Below are 21,513 nucleotides of genomic sequence, written 5' to 3'. Positions count from 1 at the left end.
GGAGCTGAGGGAGTTGGCAGACCAGCTGCAGTTCTACAAGACAGAACACAGTGGATATGTCCTGCTCCTCTTCTGCAGCGCCTATCTCTACAAGCAGTCTTTTGCCATACCCGGTTCCTCTCTGCTAGTAAGAAAGACGTCTTTGTCATCTTTATTGCGACCGTCAGGGAGCAGTTTACTATGAAAACCTCCACCGGCCGTCTGTCCGTCACACGTCACACCTTTGTTTGTGTACGGTGTGATGTCATATATCTTCAGTATGACATCACACCACATGTGTACACAAACCTTTGTGTACGTTGCTGTGGCAACAGTCTGTTGTTGCTGGTCTGTTAGTGTACGTTAGCAACCATGGTTTTACCCTAGCAACCAACTGTTTACCCTAGCAACCAACTGTTTACCATAGCAACCATGTTTTTTTTACCCTAGCAACCAACTGGGCATAAAAGGGATTCTGTTAGGGATCTCCATATATGGGCATAAAAGGGATTCTGTTAGGGATCTCCATATATGGGCATAAAAGGGATTTTGTTAGGGATCTCCATATATGGGCATAAAAGGGATTCTGTTAGGGATCTCCATATATGGGCATAAAAGGGATTCTGTTAGCTGTTAGTGATCTCCATATATGGGCATAAAAGGGATGCTGTTAGGGATCTCCATATATGGGCATAAAAGGGATTCTGTTAGGGATCTCCATATATGGGCATGAAAGGGATTATGTTAGGGATCTCCATATATGGGCATAAAAGGGATTGTATCCCAGATGATGCCCTGTTAGGAGATCCACACTAACAGAATCCATATATGGTCCTACCGACAGCTGCTATAAGCCAACCCTGGCGATAAGGTCTGAGTCGAAGAAATGCTTCTTTCCTGGCAAGAATTGCCCCTTTATACTGTAGGGCTCGTTTGTGTATTGTATGACATCACGCCACATCATCGGCTGAGGACTGTGTGATGTCATCATATCTCCATATATGGAGACATAAGGGTGTTTTTAATGAATCTATCATGGTTAAAATGGAGTTTGAAGTTACAATGAGTGTGTGTGGGGAGAGGGCCTGGGTCTGCCGGAGGGCCAGATAACATTTACATCAAATATCTAAATACTGAATGAAGAAAATTAAAAACTGTTCAGGGTGTTCATACAAGCCTGATTAGACCGTACAATGACAAAAAGTTTTTTTGAAAGTGGAATATCCCTTCAAAGATTGCCCACAGCAAAAGCCAAGCTCTACGCTGTCAACGCAGGGCCTGGATCCTCCTCTGTCACTGTTGATGATGCTGGAGGCCTACCCCCCTTGTTGCACGTTGCACAGGGCGCACGCGTCATGCTGCGCCAAAACCTTTGGATCGAAGCTGGCTTGACCAACGGGGCCTTAGGAACAGTCCTAGGAATCCTATACAACCCCAATGGCCAACCGCCACCTGCCCTGCCACTTGCTGTCTTCGTTCAATTCGACATCTACAAAGGGCCAAGCTTCCACCCGCATCATGCGCGCACTGTGCCAATTCCGCCGCACACTTACAGGTGGATGAAGGCAGCCGACGTCTGCACACGCACCCAAATCCCTCTTTCTCTGGCCTTCGCTGTCACCATTCACAAGAGCCAAGGTTGGACTTGCGACAAAGTGCGCCTTGACATCGGAACCTCTGAGCACTCCTTGGGTATCACTTACGTTGGCTGTTCCAGAGTTACCTCCCTGCAAGGCTTGTGCCTCTATCCAGCTGATTTGCACGCAAACGAGTGGGCGCGCTTCCAGAGGATCAACAACAACAAAAAGCAGCAAGAACACAAAGCCATTGACAAGGCCCTGCAGAAAATGCATGACACGCTGCTGCGCCACACTCAGCACCCCTAAAAACCAGTACTTGGGATTTGTTGATGTAAATGTTCACATAGAGTGTAATAATTGGTAAAACAAACTTTTGGCTGGTCGCTTATCATTTGTCCAGGTTTAACGTAAAGTACAGTATTAGTATCAGAACGTCACATCTTGTCCGTGACTGTATGGGTAATGCTTTTCTTTTTAGTTGTTTGACTCTCACACTCTGACATCACGCTCTGACATCACTGTGATGTCAGGAAAACCAAATCCCTTTTATGCCCATATACGGAGATCCCTGTGATGCCAGGGGAACCAAATCCCTTTTATGCCCATATATGGAGATCCCTATGTGGAGCTGACTACTACCATCACCTAGATCTCCATATATGTAAAAGTCCATATATGGGTATTGCCCAGAATCCCTTTTATGCCCATGTTTGGAGACATAAAAAGCTAAGTGTCTTACTGGTATTATTATTGCCTGTAGATGGAGCGGGTGACCTTGAACACCAGTCTCCCAGGTTTGGGGTTATAAGGGTTCACTACTGGTTTCACCGGCAGATAGAAAAAGTAGCCGACATTAGCGTTCTAAATCCCACAGTGATCTGTATATAACATTGTCACTTGCAAGTCTTGAGATAAAAAGTCACAAGTGGCGTTTCCATAAAGCCTCTTAATGCGCATTAAGCCTTTTGCGCTTAAATATTTGTATGGAAACAGACAATAAATGCAAATAAATTATGACGTTCTGGGTCCATATCGTCCTCCAACTTAACACTTTACCCTTCCGCTTAACGTCCATTGTATAGCGTTAGCCCACAAAACAAACTGGTTGTTTGTTACACACAAGGAGTGACACGGACCGTGTGTAAATTCCTCCTGTTCTCACCTCCCGGAGTCAAGCCATCCGTGGCTAAAGGCCCATTCCCACTGGGCCAGATAACAGATAAAAAAATCTCTTTCTCCAGATATTTTTCCATTCAAAGTGGATGGTAGGTACAGATAAAAAAAATATATACCACAGATATTTGCCACAGATACTTTTATCTGTGGCAAATATTTGTTTTATCTGTATCTACCATCCACTTTGAATGGAAAAATATCTGGAGAAAGAGATTTTTTTATCTGTTATCTGGCCCAGTGGGAATGGGCCTTAACCCGTGGCCAACCCGCATGCCAAAAGTGGCCGATCTACAAGCTCACAGCAGCTTGCATCCCCGTCTCTGCGCTGCGTTGTGAGCTTGCAGATCGGCCACCTTCCAGAGGACGCTGAAACTTGCAGGATGAGTGTGCACTGTCCAGCGATCGAGTCACAGCAGTCGTGCAGTGCTCACGTCTCAGTTCGGTCTGAAAAAATCAGCCTGATCAACTCATGCGACCGTCGCTAATTCGAATGACACCCGCAAATGGAAACAGGCAAAATTCGCTTTGTCTTAATGCGAATTTCTAATAATTCGCTTCCTATTTTCGAATAAGCTTATGGAAACATGTCTACAGACACTAAAGCGTGAGTGTGTTCCTTTCTTGGAGTGAAGTTACCACATATTTTTGGCGACAAGGATGGGATGGGATGCAAATGCCACCCATTGATTGATACAGAATGACAGTGTGTCAGCTGTCAACACATGGAAATACATTGTAATCTACACTCACCTGTATTCTCTCCTGTCATGTTATTGCTCAGAACATTCTAGCTGGGGCTATATTTGGATCGTATCAAGGGCTGCTGCTTGCCTGTGTCCTTACCACTGTGGGTTCCACCATGTGTTACCTCCTGTCCCAAGCTTTTGGAAAACGGTACATCGTCAACTTCTTCCCCAATAAGGTCTCCATGCTACAGAGGAAGGTAGGGTTATCTTACCATATACACATGGGGAATAGTTAACGTATTCTCTTCTCTAAAATCTCAAACATGCATAATTGTGCATCACACACTACAGGAACCTGTTTTCTTCCCACTGGGTGCGATGCGGTTGCGTCACAACTTGGTTATTACCTCTGGATGGAGGCTAAGATTGTTTTACCTAGACAACTATTGTGACATTAAGTAGGTCAGAGAGGCTTATTGTCAGGGTGTGGGAGTCTATCCCCGTTTCACAATGCGCTAGACCCCTGGGAGACCTACCATCAGCTCCCAGTACTTACCGCACAACTTCACCCAAGTTGTGGGGATTTGCAGAATATTGAGCTTGTAGATCAGCTATTTCTTCTATTTTTATGACCTTTGCTGTCTTCGAAGTTTAAATCAACCTTTTAAGGTGGATTCTGCTTTTCAATGGGAATGGAGTGCCATTTTGTGCCGAGTTTCTGCAAAAATACGCTCCATTCTCCATAGAAAATAGAAAGGCAAAACAGGGAAAGAAACCTGTGGAAACGATGCATTTGCAGGAACATTTCAGGAAAAGAGCAGTGCGGTAAATACCGAGGAGTTGAAACGGCACATCTTTATGACCTTGTGGTTGAAAGGCGAGTGCTCTACCGACTGAGCTACCCAGACACAATGTCACATTACCTAAAGGCCCTCTTACATGTAACAACTTTGAAAAGATTTCTCAGTCGTAAATAAAATCAAGACGAGTCGCGGCGCGCTCCCGTGATTTGGTCGTTACTCAATCGTTAAGTGTGAGGTAGTGGTCTGACTCGATTTTTACCCCGACATGAGACCCCGATTCTGTCACGAGAATATCAAACTGGTTTGATATTTTCGCAAATCGGGGATGAGTCTGAATTAGTACAATGACGTAACAACCAAAACAGAACGCTTTGAGCCAAAAGCCATTCATTCCCCAAGACGCTGAGCTGCCAGCCTGGTCGCCACTAGTAGCTGTTGGTACGGCTACGACAGCCCTTTATTAGTTATTTCACCACGTATCATAATGGTACATTATTCCAAACATTCGAAGTTGATAATACGTTGATAGGATCAATCTGCGCCGGCTAGACTGAGAGGAGAGAACGAGAGAAGAGAGGGCTTTACACCACTCTGTGCTAGTCAGGGGAATCATAGGAACACAAGGCTATAATAGGCCTATTTCAGCAAATAAAAGGGAATCTTGAACCAGTCTTTAGAAAATCTTTAGAGGCATCTCACATCTAGCAACTGAAATCTTTGAAAAATCATTATAACGTTTTTGGAAAGTCTTTTTCAAATCTTATAGTGTGAGAGGGTAGTCTTTAAGAAATCCAAAATCGTATCAAAGTCATTAAGCTAGCCTTACACCTAACAACTCAGAAAAGATTTCTCAGTCGTAATAAGGCTAGCCATTTAGGCCTAACCTATAGTTAGGCCCAAATCAGAAATTAGCCTACAAAAACAAATATGTTGATACATACTGTACATGTACTGTAAGCCCCTCCCATACACTAAAATGTGTACCCGGCCTGAATGGGTTAAGAGATTTTTGTAAAAGCGGTGTATACTTCCTGTTTCCATGCTTCAACTGAAATATTGAACCTCACATATGTTTAATTTCTAGGTGGAGGAGAACAAGGACTGTCTGTTCTTCTTCCTACTTTTCCTGAGATTCTTTCCCATGACCCCTAACTGGTTCTTAAACATGTCCGCCCCCATCGTCAACATCCCAATCACCTTCTTCTTCTGCTCAGTGTTCATTGGTAAGTATTCTTAAGTACAGTACAATACACAGGTGGACTAGTGTGTCTCCCTTCTGCTACAAGCTGTGAACATTTATCAACATCCATAAACAACATGTCTCACAGTGGGGCAGCCTGATGACTTTACCAGTTATTATACACACATACCACCTAATTGTGTGACTTTGGCATTGTGATTCCCACTCACGAACTGAATTATAGCCTTGTTCTCCGTCTCTCTTCCTTGTCTCTCTCCACTGTTCTCTCTTGTGGAGCAGATATGCCTTTAAAACAGTATTTTAAGGGCGCTCAGGTGGTGGCACAGGGGTAAAAGTACCTGTCCAACACAGTAGAGTGTAGGGGCTAAAATTCACCAGGGTGCATCCAGGTTGGCAAAGCGTCTATACGATCACAGATGGCTGTGTTCAGGGGAGGGCTGTATGTCTGTGCACATACTCATAAGGCTGGCAGTTGGGGCAAAAGCAGTCCCCAGACCCCCCACAACAATATTTACTATTCTGTCCCTATTAGGATGCAACTCAAACGGTGCTGAGTTGGCTCAAAACGAACTTCACAACGCTCTGCCTGGCTACTCACTCGGCGGGGCCTCGTGTGGCTCAAGTTCGCTTGAGACAGCGCGCCTTCGTCGCAATCTAAAACTATACTTCATCAGCAAAAAACAAAAAAAGTCTGCAGTGGCAACACAGAAGTGTGTGGGGAGGAATTAATTGGCATTTAAAAATAGGGTTAAAACTAGACTGCAATGGGGCGCTCGCTGGCCTACTGGTCTAGGTGCATACCACATAGGCATTGATGCCTGACGGCGTCACCGGTTCGATTCCCTATCCGGACGACCTTTGCCGCTTGTCACTCCCCATAAAAAAAAATCTTAAAAAAAAAGTAATAATAATAAAATCGACTGCACTATGTTGAGGTGCCTACTTGCGCCTTGTGCACTCGTGGCCATGTATGGCCTTCTTGTCTCAGGTCGCACTTGTTGATGGTGACGTCACCAGGAATGCTGGTCCCTGATTGGCCTCACACAGATACGCGACAGATACGCTGAACGCAGTACCTGCGCAGAGTGCAATAATTACTACTCTGAGCTTATAGGGGTTAAAAAAAGTGTTTTATAATGGCTGCGTCTCATGTCCTTAAATTATATACTATTTCGTACACTTCTTTCCTATTTCCTTCTATGTTAGTCCCGTCCACTAACAATAGAACGCCCCTGCAAGGGAGTTGGCCTATCACCTGTGATGTTGTCATCAGAAATGGGACGTCTCCTCTTCTCTATTGCCTCAATGGGAGGGACTAATATACAAGCAAGGAAATAGGAAATAGGATTTGATTTAAGGACTTGAGACGCAGCTAATGTCTCACGTGGGTCTTGCGTCCTTTCCCCTCGTCTGCTTCCATAGGTCTCCTGCCATACAACTTCATCTGTGTCCAGACGGGAGCCATGCTGTCCGAGGTATCATCACTGGATGATCTGTTTTCCTGGGATCGACTGCTCCAGCTACTGGCCATCGCCTGTGTGGCTCTGCTCCCTGGAGCCCTCGTCCGTCATTACAGCCAGAGCAGACTCAAGCTGGATGTGCCTGAGAAGAATGCACTTATCACAGATAAGAAGGTTCGATAAGTCTGCCTGGAATGGAACGTGTCACCTGGGACTTTGTTTGCTGTCTGTATGTCAGAGACATGTGTGGCAGACAGTGTGTGTGCTTTTAAAGAAAAGAAAATGTTCAGAATGAATCGGTGAGAAAAAACACTGACCTGGTACTTGATAGTGTCATGAACACTGAAATCCAAAGCCAGTGACCAATGGGATAATTTTTTTAATCCGTCGTACTTTGCTATTTCTGGGACAATGTAGGAATGACAATGTTAGGGTTTGTAAAAGTGATTGTAGTTCCTAGAAATTTTGGATGACATTGGATGAGAGAGCTGAGTCTTGTGTGTTATCTAATGCTTGTGTTTCTTCATCACAGCATCTGTGTGAGCACATGGCATATGCTGTATGTATTTTAAAGGAATCTATATGATGAGAAATGTCACAAGTTTGTCATTTCTGTCACACTTGTGCAATATGTTCTTGCTATAATGTGAAGGGCCATTTATATTTTTGAAATTTTGCTTTAATTATTGGGGTTAGATGTTAAAGTGCCTTGGGAAGGGTCATGCAAATTGGATGTTTATTTAAAACCTCTACCTCTACTTGTGGATTATACAGTTCAGATAATACAGTGGTTTGTATTTTGTCAAAGTTATTTTATCATGATTTTTTCTGAATTGCATGCCGTTTGTTTGCTTTAGGGCTAGGAAATACATCGATATTACGTATATCGATATTGTGACGTGAGACTAGATGTCCACTCGGATTTTGGATATCGTATTATCATGATGATATCACAATATTACGATATCCAAAATCCCAGACGATTTATTACGGATTATGGATATTATGGATTTTGTGTAATATGGTGTAAGTGTTGTCTTTACTGCATTCAAGTAAAGTGATGTAATCTTCTGAATGTACCTGACTGTTCTAGCTGTTCTAATATTTGCCTTTACCAACTTTATCAAAAATCTCTGCGAAAGCACACAGTCATCCCCAAAATATCTCCACAATATTGATATCCAAGTACTACTTATAATAATAATTAAATTTTATTTGTATTGCACTTTACATTTGAAACAAATCTCAAAGTGCTAATTACAAAGTACTGTGTTTGGTCAAAAATATTGATATTTTACTCTGCCCATATCATCCAGCTCTACATGTAATACTGTACATCTTCTTGCAGTATCAACGATTGTTGCAATTAATCATGTTTCTGCAATTCCACATTTATATTGATTAAATTCGGTTGCTACAGACTGATTTCTCAGAGCGGCAACCATAACACGGTAGCGCTCTGGAAAAAGGTCTATAGCTTATCTGGACTGTCTTAGGCCTATTGCATAATGCCTTCAATGTCTCTCTTAATTACTTGAAAGCCCATATTTGCATTTATTTTCTTTCAATCCTTATGTCTAAAATGGTCCAGCAGTGTTTACACTCTTTGTGAATCCATGATCAGTATGTTTTTATCCAGTTTGTCATGTTGTATGGTGTGTATGTTTGTCATGTGAGTATTGATAAACTGATTGAATGGCAGTGGTCTTTTGTCAATCCTCCTTTTAACTCACTGAACGCCATAAACGTCTTATACGTCTTTGGACCTCGGTGCCATAAACGTCTTTTACGTCTTTTTAATTAATCAAAAGTTTTATCATTTTTTCATAATTGTAATTTCAAAAAAATCGCTCTAGAAGTTGGCCATATGCCTCCGTGACCTGAGCGATACGGCCGATTTGACTGTAGCACCAGTGTAACACAGTCCGGCGGAAAATCGGTATAGCCGAAGATTGGTTCCGGCCGTTTAAATGTTATCTAAAACGTTCGTTTATACACTTTCCCGTGCATCCCTGACGAACTATAAGTACTCAAAAAACGCAGAAAATTCTCAGGATTCCAGCGGTGCCATCCATTCTTCTCTACCTATCCTTGATCGCGATCGCCAGGGTTCCGAAGTGTGTTAGCATGCTAGCTAAAAGGCCTGGCCAAAATGTAAACAACAGGCCCAAACCAAAAAAAACATGGACGTCTTCTTCCTTCTTCTGTTAGTTGATCAGATAGTAGGAGACCACCCTCTGGTGGTTTTCAAATGGTATTGCACTCCAGATTGCATACAGGGCCCATCACAGCACACACATATGATGATGATCAAGACATCTTACACATGTTCTATTGAAGCCCAAATCTAATGATAGGATATATATATATAAATATACATGTTTTCCTTTGTAAGAGGGGTAGTGTGGCTTTCGATAGAAGCATAGATTTATATATGTAATTTAAGTACAAAATATGATTTTGGCCCCCATAAAAAGGCAAAATTAAGCAAAATGGCTGGCACCAGTTTTGTAGATTTTGAATAAAGGGTGGCATTCACTGAGTTAATGTAAATTACGAGTTTGGCTTTGACATTTTATGTAAATTAAAAAACATTTGATCATACATCGCTCTATCTGTTGCTTTTATTTAAAAGGTGAAAGCAGCTTTGAAAAAAAGAGAGGAAGAAACAAGGAAAAGTCCAGAGCAGTAAGCACGTTCTTTGAAATACTCTTTATTGCTCAGATCCAGGTTGGTCAGCAATACAGTTCACTCACAACTCAAAACGACAGCATAGCTGTTACCAGATAGACATGGATCCATTGAGATGTACTGTACATGGATCTCTGTCCAGTACACATTTCGCCAATCACCCAGATGCGTATCAGACCTGCTGGTTCATGGGAAATGTGAGACTGAGGGGTGTTCGACCCACTAAAGAAAAATCTCCCAATGTGAAATGAAGTTCAGAAATGGATCCATCAAAAACTACTACTGTAAGTGTAGGACTGTATAGGAAATGTAGCCTAGTACATCCTGGATAAACTATTACAGTTCTCATGCAATCCTTTGCATTTTCTCACTCGACAAGATAGGGACAAGAACACTGGTGTGGTTCTGCATATTATGACTGTAGAATGTACTGTATCACTGTACCATTCCTCGGCTACACCATGGCAAAATCATTTAAGTTGGTGTTGAATGCCCCTCTGTTCTATTCACTGCCAAAGACAGAAAAAACACACAAAACTTGTATCTGCATGAGACCAGGACACTCTTGGAACCCTCCATTCTAACATCAGCTACTTTTTTGTACCACTCGTTTCCCGCATCTGTACAGAATGCAAGCTATGATTTCACCACAATTTTAATAGCTAGATCTGGTGATCTAAAAGGAATGAATATAAAACGCAAATAATCCCAACTACTTCTCCAGGCTATAGTAGATAAGTGCAGATGACAAGAGAACTAGATAACCAGAAGACAGGAAAAACTAACTAACCACCATGTGATATGACAAAAAACAACACTGTACTTGCCCAGTGACATGTTATCTGGTATTTATTATTAATGTCTAGCACGCCTCACAAAAACTTAGAAATACCAATGTCTAGAAAAATAAATGAAAATTCCACTATCATATTGTAAAGTTCCACCTCAAAATCCTGTCGGTTGCAAATATCCCTACAATGTAACTTCCTCTACAGTCTGCCAACTGGCAGCCAGCCACTGACCAGACTGGGCTCACCACACTGCAATGAAAACAGATATCTCCATCTAGAGGGAATCCTTGCCACCCGAGCCTTTACCTAGACATTAGAACACAAACACACGAGTGAAACCGTTTTGAAGAGTCATAGAATCAATCCTCCACACAAAGAGGACTTGAAAATCCCAAACCCATCTATGAGTTAAAGGCCCTTGACACTCATACAGGTGTTTCAGATAGTCTGACTGGCTTCTCAGACAGCTCCCCACACACCTGTTAGTTTGTTGTACCTCAAAGGGCTGGCCAAATGACCTTTTTATCATCCTTACTGGCCCTAGGATTTTCTGACATTAAAAATACTGTCAGCATAGCTCCACCCAGCTTCAACGTGACTAGAGGTGTAACCAGCAAGTGAGAAACTGAAAACCCCTGCACCAGTGTTCAGGGCCTTTAAAACCTGCATCCTTGAATTACTTATGTTACAGTCAAACAAACCTTTACAAAGTGTGAGCAACAAAATACAACATCTAGTGCTAGTGAGTCATGAGCGTGAGTAGCGCCACTGTGAAGCTTAATTTATGCTTCGCTAAAAAACGGTCATACGACCGCATCCCTCACCAAAAAGAACAGATGTTGGACTGAAAAACACTTTCCAGGTGGAAATCTGTTACTTTCGGAGGGCGATGCAGCCATTCAATGAAGTACAAATGAAGTCATAAGGTATTGTAGGTATCGTAGTTCTGTTCAGTATGAGGTACAGTACTGCACTGGTTGTGGGGAGGCTTGCTGAAATGGCCTCAGGCTTTGTGTGAGATCTTTAATCACTCCTAGTCTGTGTTCACTGGGACAAAACATTCCAACTCCTCAGATGACGGAGCAGAAACACAAAAAAAAATATTTTCTTCAACTCAATTCTTAACCGTTAAAGAACTCAAAAGACAAATTACTATCTTTCACTATTGTTCATTTATTTTCTTTTTTTACTTTATTTTTTTTATTTTTTCTTGCCCTACATTGGTTTTAGTTTTAGTAACTAAAATCAGCCTTGGATTCTGAGAGGTAATTAAAAAAAATGTACAGCACAACAGAAATAAAATGGTAAGATTGATGACAAAGCCATTTAGAGATCTTTCTTTTGAAATGAAGCCTAAGACGCTCTAAATGTCTCCCACCATCTCTCACAACGCAGGTGCAGATTGGCAAAGCCTGGTTTATACTTAATCGCACTCCAAAAACAACACATCTAAAAAAGTTCACACCACCACAAGCAACACACCGTGATGGATTGTGAGCTTGTAGATCTGCTATTTTCTGCATATTATGTGCGACCAAGTATGATGCGTGAACAAAATATAACTCAGGCTTAAGTGTTATAGAGAGACAGAAAACGATGCATTTGTGTGACTTGTACATGTACATGTTTACAGTATACAGTTACCTTGTCGTACACAGTGACAGATCAACAACTAGCCTAGAGTTGTTCTACATTCTACACAGAAGACTAGGGTATTACACCATGTTCCTGTCAGTGTATTTTTGCAGCTTCTTTTTTTTTTTTTTTTTCTTCAAATTAACCTCAGAGTATGTTATCAAACAGAGCTGGTAAGGTTGGTTTGGGTCATTATAAAAAATATGTTCTTAAACAAAATTCCTGGAGGTACAACTGGGAAAACTGGTAAGTAATTTTTTTTTTCTTTCTGTTTTCTATTGTAGGATAACAAATCTTTTTTTCTCAGCCGATGAAATCAGTACACAACATCCACATTTAGAACCACGTCGGGCAGGCATTGTACCCCTATAGATCCTGCTCTTCCTTCAGCTCTATTGGAATTTGACTTGGAAATCCGATTGGGCGTGTCGATAAGAGAGGTTCAGTGGTGTCCATGTCAGAGACAGTCCAACAGACTTCACTACGCTTTACAAAGTTTTACAGATCCAATGATTCTGCCGTCGCCAGTCAGCCGGACCTGAAGAGTTTAGAGATTACTGTAAATCTTGTCACTTTTGTTCATTTTTTTTGTTTGTTTGTTTTTTATTAAAAAAGAGAAAAGAAAATTAAAAACGCTCAAAACGATCAGTTAACAAGGCATACAAAATGTGGGGGGAAAAAAGGGGAAATGAAAGATTGGACTGAGGTACCCTGAAGCCTGAGGTAGATCACAATACTGACATGCGCACTGTTCACATCCTGACCAAAGTTGCGTGGTGGTTCACTTATTGTTCTCCTATTTTTTCAGGTTTTATTATTATATTATTGTTATTCATAGTCTAGTTTTTCAAGAAAATAAAACACTTCCCTTCAAAGCAATATGGCAGTGTCCCACTGAGGAAAAAAGAAAAGGACTTTATTTGTCTTTTGTTTCTTATCAATAGCTCTCATCACAAAATAGGAAAAAATAGATTCATAAATATTACTCTCTCTTTTTATATATATACACGCACGCTCGCTCACTCGCGCACACACACACTCTCACACACATACACACACGGAGGAAGCTGTGCGTATTGGCAATAACCTTGCATCTGGAAGATGAAGCTGATGGGCTCGCAGGGCAAAGGAGCCAAAGGTGACGTCTGACTCTGAACGGGTGACAAAATAAGGCAACAAGCTTCCATAGTCTCCAAAATAAAGCACAAAGGGATATCAGAACCTGTATGTCCAGCATGCTCTCTGGGCCTCCGGTTAGTTTGCCGAGAAGCGTTTGCATCAAAGAAGGGAAAGAGATACAGAGAGAGAGAGAGAGAACAATCTGTCATGCGCCGCTGACCGGGCCTGCTGGACATGACAGGGGGTGATATTTCTAAAAGGCTGCATATCATACATTCACAGCTGTCATGCCATTTTAGAAAGCTCCCCGACAAGGGAGGGTTAAAGCCAAACAAGTTTGCGGTCATGTGTGTAAGCACACAGGTCATACAGTGCCTCCCCACCATCTCCTACCTCTTCCTCACTATCACTCCACACACACACCTCAAGACTGCACCCCCAACCCCACCCCCTGCCCCCCACCCACCCCCAACTCCAAATCTAACCCGGGCCCTCAGCTTGCATTTGGCCCTCCTGACTTGCTCATAAGGCTGAACATGTGGTGATGCACATTCCAAATGACTGGTCGCCCCATTGACAAGCAAAGGTGCACCTTTATTACTTTTTTTGATTTGTTGTTTAAAATGCCAATTTGTTTTTGCTCAGATATTCAAAGAGAATTATTCTAGAAACATCCTCTTGATTTGTTTTTTTTTTTAGTTTTGTTTTTAGCTTTACAGGACAACAAGCATGAATGTAGAGTACAGTCTACTGTACAGTATGAGATTGATACCAGTCTACTAGTAAATACAAAATCCCTGTTTTTTTAACCTCTGTTGAGCTCTGTGGTTGAAAGTAGCAGTCAGGTCAATGTTATCAAAAAGGCTGCAGAAAAGAAATGATTATTGAAAACAAATATTTTATCATGTAAAAAAAAATAAACATGCCAGATGAGAGAGAAGAGAAAGTGATAGCAGAGTGAAAGTGAAGAAATGAAATGAAATGAAAGGAAAGGAAAGCAAAAAAAAAAGATAAGTGGAGCGTCAGATATGAACGGTAAGAAACATTTCAAAGGGACGTTATCCTTTGCGTTGGCACACACACAGGCTAATTGTAAGGACTCAGAACCATCCACTATGTTTTCTTACGGTGTTTTGTATCATTTGCAGTGGCCTAAAATATGAACAAATACGTGATTTTAAAGAGACTGTCTATATGCCATGCCTAGAGGTGACACTCTGTTTAACGCAGCCCGTCAAATCTCAGAAATGAACCAAACACTAAAAAAGTACGCCAAGTTGTACTGTCATTTCAACACAAAAATAACAGTACATACTTCCAACATGTATCAGTATACCTTTCTACTTTGCATTAATACTGCTAAGGATACTTTACTCTTGCAATCTGAATACCACAACCTGTTGTGAGAGAAAGTGTCCGTTACCACTCGCTCTCGCTCTAATCCAAAAATATCTAAGGCAATGTCTCCAATGCGCTTGTGTTAATACAGCTGCTTTATCTGTCTGTTAGGCCTACTGTATGTTAGTCCAACTAAAGAGATAACGTTATGCAGGGCGACTTAATATTGTACTTAATCCGGTTTTACTTTACTTTACTGTGAACACAACAGATGCCCAATTCTCTGCTATTTTCCACCCTCCTTGTTGATTTCTTTTAAAATTATTATTATCATAATTTTTTAATGTTTTTAAGTATATTGTATCAGTAATGTTTCACCCCCCCCCCCCCCCAACCCCCCCCCCCCCCCCCGTCTCTCTCTCCAACCTACTCCTGCAGGGCTGGCAGTGCACACTATGCCCTCACATTTCCCCCCAATGAAGTTCTTTGGTTTTGTTCCCGGTGCTGCTGGTCTGCCCTGCATGTCCCCTTGGCCTTTCGTCTGGGATAGGTCTCTGTACACTTTGGGAGGGCTACATTCATTGGCTGGTGCCCGCTGGAGCAGCCCCCACTGGTCACTTGGCATGGTGCGGTGGCGCGGGGGCGCCGCCCTGCTGGTGTTTTTGTTCCTGCTGTTTGACCTGTTGAATGATCTCCCGGATCTTCCTCTGTGCAGTCTGGTGGAGGGACACAATCAAAGTAAGGAATGGGATTAAAGGACAACTTAGCTTTTTTACAACAAGGGTTCATATTTTAGATTGTAATTAGAGAAAAGAGAAGACGAGTGTTAAAATGTTTTCATTTACTGCTTTATATCGTTTTAGCGATTTTAGCGATTTTGATTTCAGTGTGTGGGGGCATGTGTACAAGTGGCTAAATTAGTGTCTTTTTAGACACAACAAGCAGGAGATTTCTTCATTAGTATTTATTATAGTAACACTACTAGCCCCCATAAATAACATCTGCCCATGAAAGATTGCAGTGCAACTTGGGAATGGGCTTATTGTGCCTTAAAAGACATATTTAGCCAGTTGTACACAGGCCCCCACCCACTGAAATCAAAATCTGGTTGGTTGGTGGCTGGTTCTACAGACAGGGATCTCCATATACAGTATGGGCATAAAAGGGATTGTATGTATGATGTCAGATGTCAGATTTGGGGTCTCACAGCATATCTCCGAGTGCATCTCTCCATTCCGACATGTCTCCTTTCCGACACTAACCCTATCTCTTACCCTAACCCTAACCTTAACCTCTATGGAAGTGTTGCCACTCCGACAATAAGAAGTCACTGTCAGAGTGGCGACATGTCGGAATGGAGAGCGCCCCCCATATCTCCATACATGGATCTCAATATATGGGTACCAGAGGTCTCCATATATGGGTAACTGGTCCAATATACTGTACATCACTGGCCAGATGGCCCACAGTAAGACGCCCTTAAGGTGGTTGCACACTGCTGCGTTTTTCGTTGCGAAATGGGCAAGGAGAGAGAGAGAGATAGAGAGAGCAAGGGACTGAGTGGTGCGCGAAACGGGCGGCAGTGTGCAAACGTGACTGACATAACGTGAGGTTGATTTTTTTATTTGCGTGCTCCGAAATTCACTCCGATATTCGGCCCGAAAAACGCAGCAGTGTGCAACCAGCTTAAGTCTTAAGCTGGCCGCACACTAGCCGATAATCGGGCTATTTAATTACCCTCCCGACAATCGGGCTGCCACCGACTGAAACGGGCCCGACAATCGGGCATGAACGTCGTCTAGCATGAGGTCTCACAGATCCACTCGGAGCCCAGTCGAGTGGCTCGGAGGACGATCGGGGGTAGCCCGACTCTTTTCAAACATGTTTGATATTTTCCTGGATCTGTACTGGTCTGGAAGACTGGAAGGGCAGCAGGGGACTGAGAGAAAATAGGTACAGCAGCCGCTGATAGACGCAAGTCTCTGAGCATACATCTGACTGAGTGACAGATCCATCTCTTTTTTTTCTCTTCACCTCTCCCTCTGCCTCTCACTCACTCACACACACACACACTACACACACACACACACACACACACACACACACACACACACACACACACACACACACACACACACACACACACACTTTTCATAGCGTCCGTCCGTCCATCAGGTTGTATCATGAATGATTGGGATTTAAATTAAAACTCAACGGCAGCGCATATCAAACAAACTGAAGAAAGACCGCGACCAGCACACATCCCTTGCAAGTAGGTGGGACGAACGAATCGAGTATTTTGAACGGCTCTTTGAAATGAACGATGGGATCCGGTTCGCAGTAGGGAGCCGTTCCTTTCTAATGAACAGTGGTGGGAAAATAGCCTACTGCAATCAATGTGGAAATACTCTGCCACAAGTAGAGGTTTTTGGAATGTTAATATACTTGAGTAAAAGTACAAACGTATTGGTATCATTCAACATTTAATTAATGTAGCCTACAGACTACAGAGTAGGCCTACCAATAGTAGAAAGTAGGCAGAATGTCCTGTTTCACAGATTTTCCAATGAATAAAATGTAGAAAAATCTTTTGAAAATAGCTGATCTACAAGCTCACAATGCAACAAATAGCAGGTATGTAGGCCTACCTATATATGGCAGAAATAAATGTATATAGGGTTGAAGTTATTTGTAATTATATCAAAATCTACAAAGTAACTAATGAGCCAGTCTTTTGAACGGCTCTTTGAAAGGAACGGATCCCAGTCAGAGATCCGGTTCACTTCAAAGAACCATAAATCCCATCTCTAGGAGTCAAAGAAGTACACGCCCATCCTGATCTACAAGCTTACAACGTGGCACGGGACAGACACAGTTTGGTCTTGGAGATCTTGTTCTGGGTGCGCTACACAGTCATACGACTAATCATAAATCAGGCCCCATGAGAAGGACGGAGCGGCACTTTAGCGCAGGAGAGGGGATGTCAGAGCTGGATGTACATGAAACGTGTCAAAGTGAACTCATATCGTCAAAATAGGACACAACTTCCATATTGAAGCTTTTTTTTTCGTTGCGTGAGGCGGTGTTGTGTGTTGAGTCAGTGGATAACGTCATGTGTTTGTATGTGCGTGTGCGTGCGTGCGTGTTGCAAAGCACAGCTCTCAGAACAGCCCCGTGGCATCTTGTATTCATTATATTATGTATTATTGCTGTGTTTGTGTTCGAGCCCGACTCAATCGGGATAGAATCCTGTAGCGTGCGGAGCGCCCGACTGTTCAAAACGGCTAGTGTGAGGCCGTTTAGATTATCTGGTAAAATAATCTGAAAAAATTATCCTGTAGTGTTTAATTCTACCCGATTCAGTCGGGCCCGATTATCGGCTAGTGTAAGGCCAGCTTTACTGGTAATATTACCTGGCTGGCAAAGAAATGCCCGCTGATTTTCACAAAGACCTCGTCATTCTCATCTGGAGTTTGGTCCCGTGGTACGATGACCTCAGCGCTAGTAAGATTCTGCAGCTCGTTAACCTGCAAAAGACAGGGAACGCAGAGTTCACGTAGCCTCACAGTACCAGCATTAATATCACAAGCTCAGCTGCCTATGCCAGAACCACCTGCATGGGGTATAAAGTCAGGGGTCATAAGTGGTGGGCGTGGCCAGACGATGACGTCATGACCTTCACTGTCAGTTTTGGTGGAGCTCCGAAGAGTAGACGAATGTAACCAGATGGACTCCTCGGAATTTCGTTAACAAACTATAAGCACTAATATGTTGTTAGATGACAATTGTAAGTAGTTCTGGATAAACACCTTAAAATTACTGTAAAAGTAGTTTTCAGACTTTTTAATTTAAGGAAAAGTATACTATAAACATTGCATTACAATAAACAAATCACTTAGGAACAAGGAAGGCAGAAGGAAGTCAGAATAAACAATGAACATTTTAGATATATTATAGCCTAGCCTACACTAGAGCTCTTCATACAGTAGGTCCAAAATAACGGACCCGATTCGTTAAAGATGCACCCATGATGCAAGATCCAATTTGATCCAAAATATTACAGACCAAAATGCCGCTCTAACATTAGGTGAGATGTCAGTTATATGCCATAATGAAATCTAGCCAATAGTCGCCTTCAATGATATTAACTTGTTTTCATCTCAGTGCAGGGGTGTCGCACCAAATTCTGGGCCCTGGGTACAAGGATTCACTGAGGGCCCCCCATGAACGCATTATTTTGTGCTTTAACTATTGCCGTGCTGTGAGCTTGCATATCTGCAATTTTTCAATAGCTAAATAATTAAGGCCCCTCCACCTTGGGCCCTAGTAACTCAGTCCCACTTTCCCCCCCTTGTGACGCCCCTGTCTCAGTGCGATCAAGAAATCCACGATCGCACTCGATCGCCACAGTGTGCACCAGAGATAAGTTTTGTGTGCTCTCCACTCTCACTGAACTGACAGCAGCACAACTTCTGATTCCAGGTCAGTCAGTCTAATTATTGCAGCACTTCATTCGTGCAACCGGAGCCCCGACTAGGGCATCTGCCCCTTTCACACATACAGGTGAAGATTTGTGTATTAGCTTGCCTGGCACCTAGTTGATAATGCACAGCCAGTAAACAGAACGGTCATTGCGGGGAGAGGCGAGCCGCCCCAAACCAGACTTGCTTTAATTCATAATAATAAAACCAGTAACTCGCCCTAAGAGCGAGGTCACGCTGAAACAACAGAGACTGACATAATACTGTATGGCATTCCCAGATATTGGCTTAATATTGATGACATCAGGGATCTCCATATTTGGGCATAAAAGGTACAAGGACGGAATTAATTTGCAAGTGTGACTCGCATCGCGACAACCACACTGGCTATCATGAGACTGACACAATATGTCCATATACAGGCATTCCCAGATAAGGGCTTAAATGCTAACACATGAATGAATCCTGGAATCAAAAATGTATAAAACTTGATGAAAGCGTTGTGTGTACGTTTGTCTCAGAAATGAATGCTCTGTTTGGGGTATTAGTCAGTCAGTGGCTGCAGTGAGTGAGCCTGTTTGTGCACACAGCTTGTCATAGCGAGTTCATTTCAATCCTCCGAGCTGAGGGCATGATCTTTCCCTCACACCGTCACATCCAGCACAGAAAGACCATGACTTGTGTATTAGCAGCAATTAGCATGTCCGGCGGCCAGCAAGAGAGGTGAGCTCCAGCAGCAGCCATCGAAACAACGATTGCGCAACACAATCAATGGGAATGTTGGGGTGCTTTAGCAGTGCCCGTCTATAAAATAAATAGACCAGCGTTTGATCGCCAGATAGTCCGGGGACATTCTGGCTCTGCTGACCCGCTTCTGGCTTCCAGGCTAGAGGTCATGACCTTTGCTCATTAACCCATTTAGAACGGGTACACAGTATTGTGTATTATTATTTTATGCTTTAACTATTGAAAAATAGCAGATATACAAGCTCACAGCGCGGCACCGAGTGCCGCGCTGCGAGCTTGTAGATCTGCTATTTTTGAAAAAACGTGAAAATTTGAATTTTGACCCGATTCTATAAGTGTCTTTTGAATCCTTCTAAGGTTTTTTGAAAAACCTATGTTTCTATGTCAGCAATCTGGCCAGCCATCGTCAAAGAAAAGGTGTTTTTCACTTAAATGGAGCTCAGTTAGTCTGTTCTTGAGAGACTACTATGTCAGTGGTTCTCAAACCTTTTCATGAGAAGGACCCCTAAAATGATATGTATTTGGCCACGGACCATCTCAAAATATTTAGTTCCAGGGACCACTCAGAAGCAAAATTTGAGTTACAGACGTTCGCTTTAAAAATACATATATTCAAAGATTTTCACACATTTTCACAACTTTTCAAAAATAGCAGATCTACAAGCTCACAGTGTATATTTGCTATTTTTCACTGATTAAAGCATTCAATAATTCTAGGCCTAAAAATAAACACAGAGGATTGTACAGTGTAATTTAGTCGGCCACAGATAAGGGTTGAGAATCGCTGGACTAAAGCAGACTGGGGTAGACTTGCGGTGATGCTGCGTAAGGGTCCCGGTTCATTTTCCACCACCTTCACCATCAACCTACAGTACTTACTGTCTTGCCTCCTTTGCCGATGACCCTGCCCGCTGCAGTTGAGGGAACCTTGATATGAGTCTCCAGTTTCACCTCCTCCTTTGCCGTGAAGAAGTTCTCCTCCTTCAGTTTCCCAAATATCCTGCCCTGGGCCTGGAATACAGAGCAGGGAGTGAGGGAAGGAAGACTGGGGGAAACGGGGACACAGTGATAAGCATAATATTGATGATTGATGATATAATCGTCAGAGTACAACTTACTGTATGTGACATAACAAGTCTGCAGTTGTGACCGTCCAGCAATTTTCTTATGACTGACGACTTGTGCTGCTGTATTTACCTTAAATTGAGCCTCTGGGGGTCCAGTAATTATGACCATCCTCTCTGTGACGTCTGGACTCTCTGCAGGGGCGATCTGACACAAGTGAGGAAAGGTCGGGAGCAGGGGGAGGGAGAGAGAGAATTAGAAAGCATGGTCTAACAACACTGTGGTCAAGGTGTTCCAGTGGGGCATTCACGAATAGTGATTTTTAGTATTCGAATTATTCGACCTCAAAGTATTCGAATAGTCGAATGTTCGACAGGACCTGCCAAACTGTCAAATATTAAGTAAGCAAGAGGCGAACATTGTGAAAATAGCCGATCTACATGCTCACAACGCCTCGCAAGATCTGCTATTTTCACAATATTTATCTGCGGAACCGAGTCACATTAAATGTAATACCTACAATTCCAAGTGCTTGTCAGGGTGGGGGTCCCCAGTTCAAATATGTTTATTTTGGGGTCACGGCCTAAAAAGGTTTGAGAAGCCCTGGTATAGAGCATTAACAAATCCACCAGGGGCATTGACAACTCATTCTTATGACTTCTATCTAGCCAAGCTTTATAAACTATATATATATTTTAAAGAAAAAGAAAAAGAAAAAAAAGGTAATATTCGACTTCGGAGAGCAACGTCGAATAGTGACT

At 42.6% G+C, this 21,513-nt stretch overlaps 2 protein-coding genes across 2 annotated transcripts in view; one reads left to right on the top strand and one right to left on the bottom strand.

Moving 5' to 3' along the window:
- tmem41aa (transmembrane protein 41aa) overlaps positions 1-8,591 on the top strand; it is a 9,680-nt gene extending 1,089 nt beyond the window's left edge. The window contains exons 2-5 of the mRNA XM_080752675.1: positions 1-127; positions 3,517-3,678; positions 5,309-5,447; positions 6,848-8,591. The exon at positions 1-127 is cut by the window's left edge and continues 24 nt beyond it. Coding sequence (XP_080608801.1) covers positions 1-127; positions 3,517-3,678; positions 5,309-5,447; positions 6,848-7,068 — 649 coding nt within the window. The 3' untranslated portion in view covers positions 7,069-8,591. The remainder of the gene's footprint in view (positions 128-3,516; positions 3,679-5,308; positions 5,448-6,847) is intronic.
- A 6,302-nt stretch (positions 8,592-14,893) lies between these two features.
- The window catches only part of igf2bp2a (insulin-like growth factor 2 mRNA binding protein 2a), a 63,563-nt gene continuing 56,943 nt past the window's right edge, over positions 14,894-21,513 (bottom strand). Inside the window, exons 13-16 of the mRNA XM_080752604.1 lie at positions 20,885-20,959; positions 20,567-20,698; positions 17,873-17,986; positions 14,894-15,175 (exon numbers count right to left, since the gene is read on the bottom strand). Coding sequence (XP_080608730.1) covers positions 15,074-15,175; positions 17,873-17,986; positions 20,567-20,698; positions 20,885-20,959 — 423 coding nt within the window. The 3' untranslated portion in view covers positions 14,894-15,073. The remainder of the gene's footprint in view (positions 15,176-17,872; positions 17,987-20,566; positions 20,699-20,884; positions 20,960-21,513) is intronic.

Source organism: Nannobrachium achirus (assembly GCF_963921795.1).
Source record: "Nannobrachium achirus genome assembly, chromosome: 22".
NCBI classification, from domain to species: domain Eukaryota; kingdom Metazoa; phylum Chordata; class Actinopteri; order Myctophiformes; family Myctophidae; genus Nannobrachium; species Nannobrachium achirus.
The sequence above is the reverse complement of the archived record's forward strand: the minus strand, read 5'-3'. Positions and strand labels throughout refer to the sequence as shown.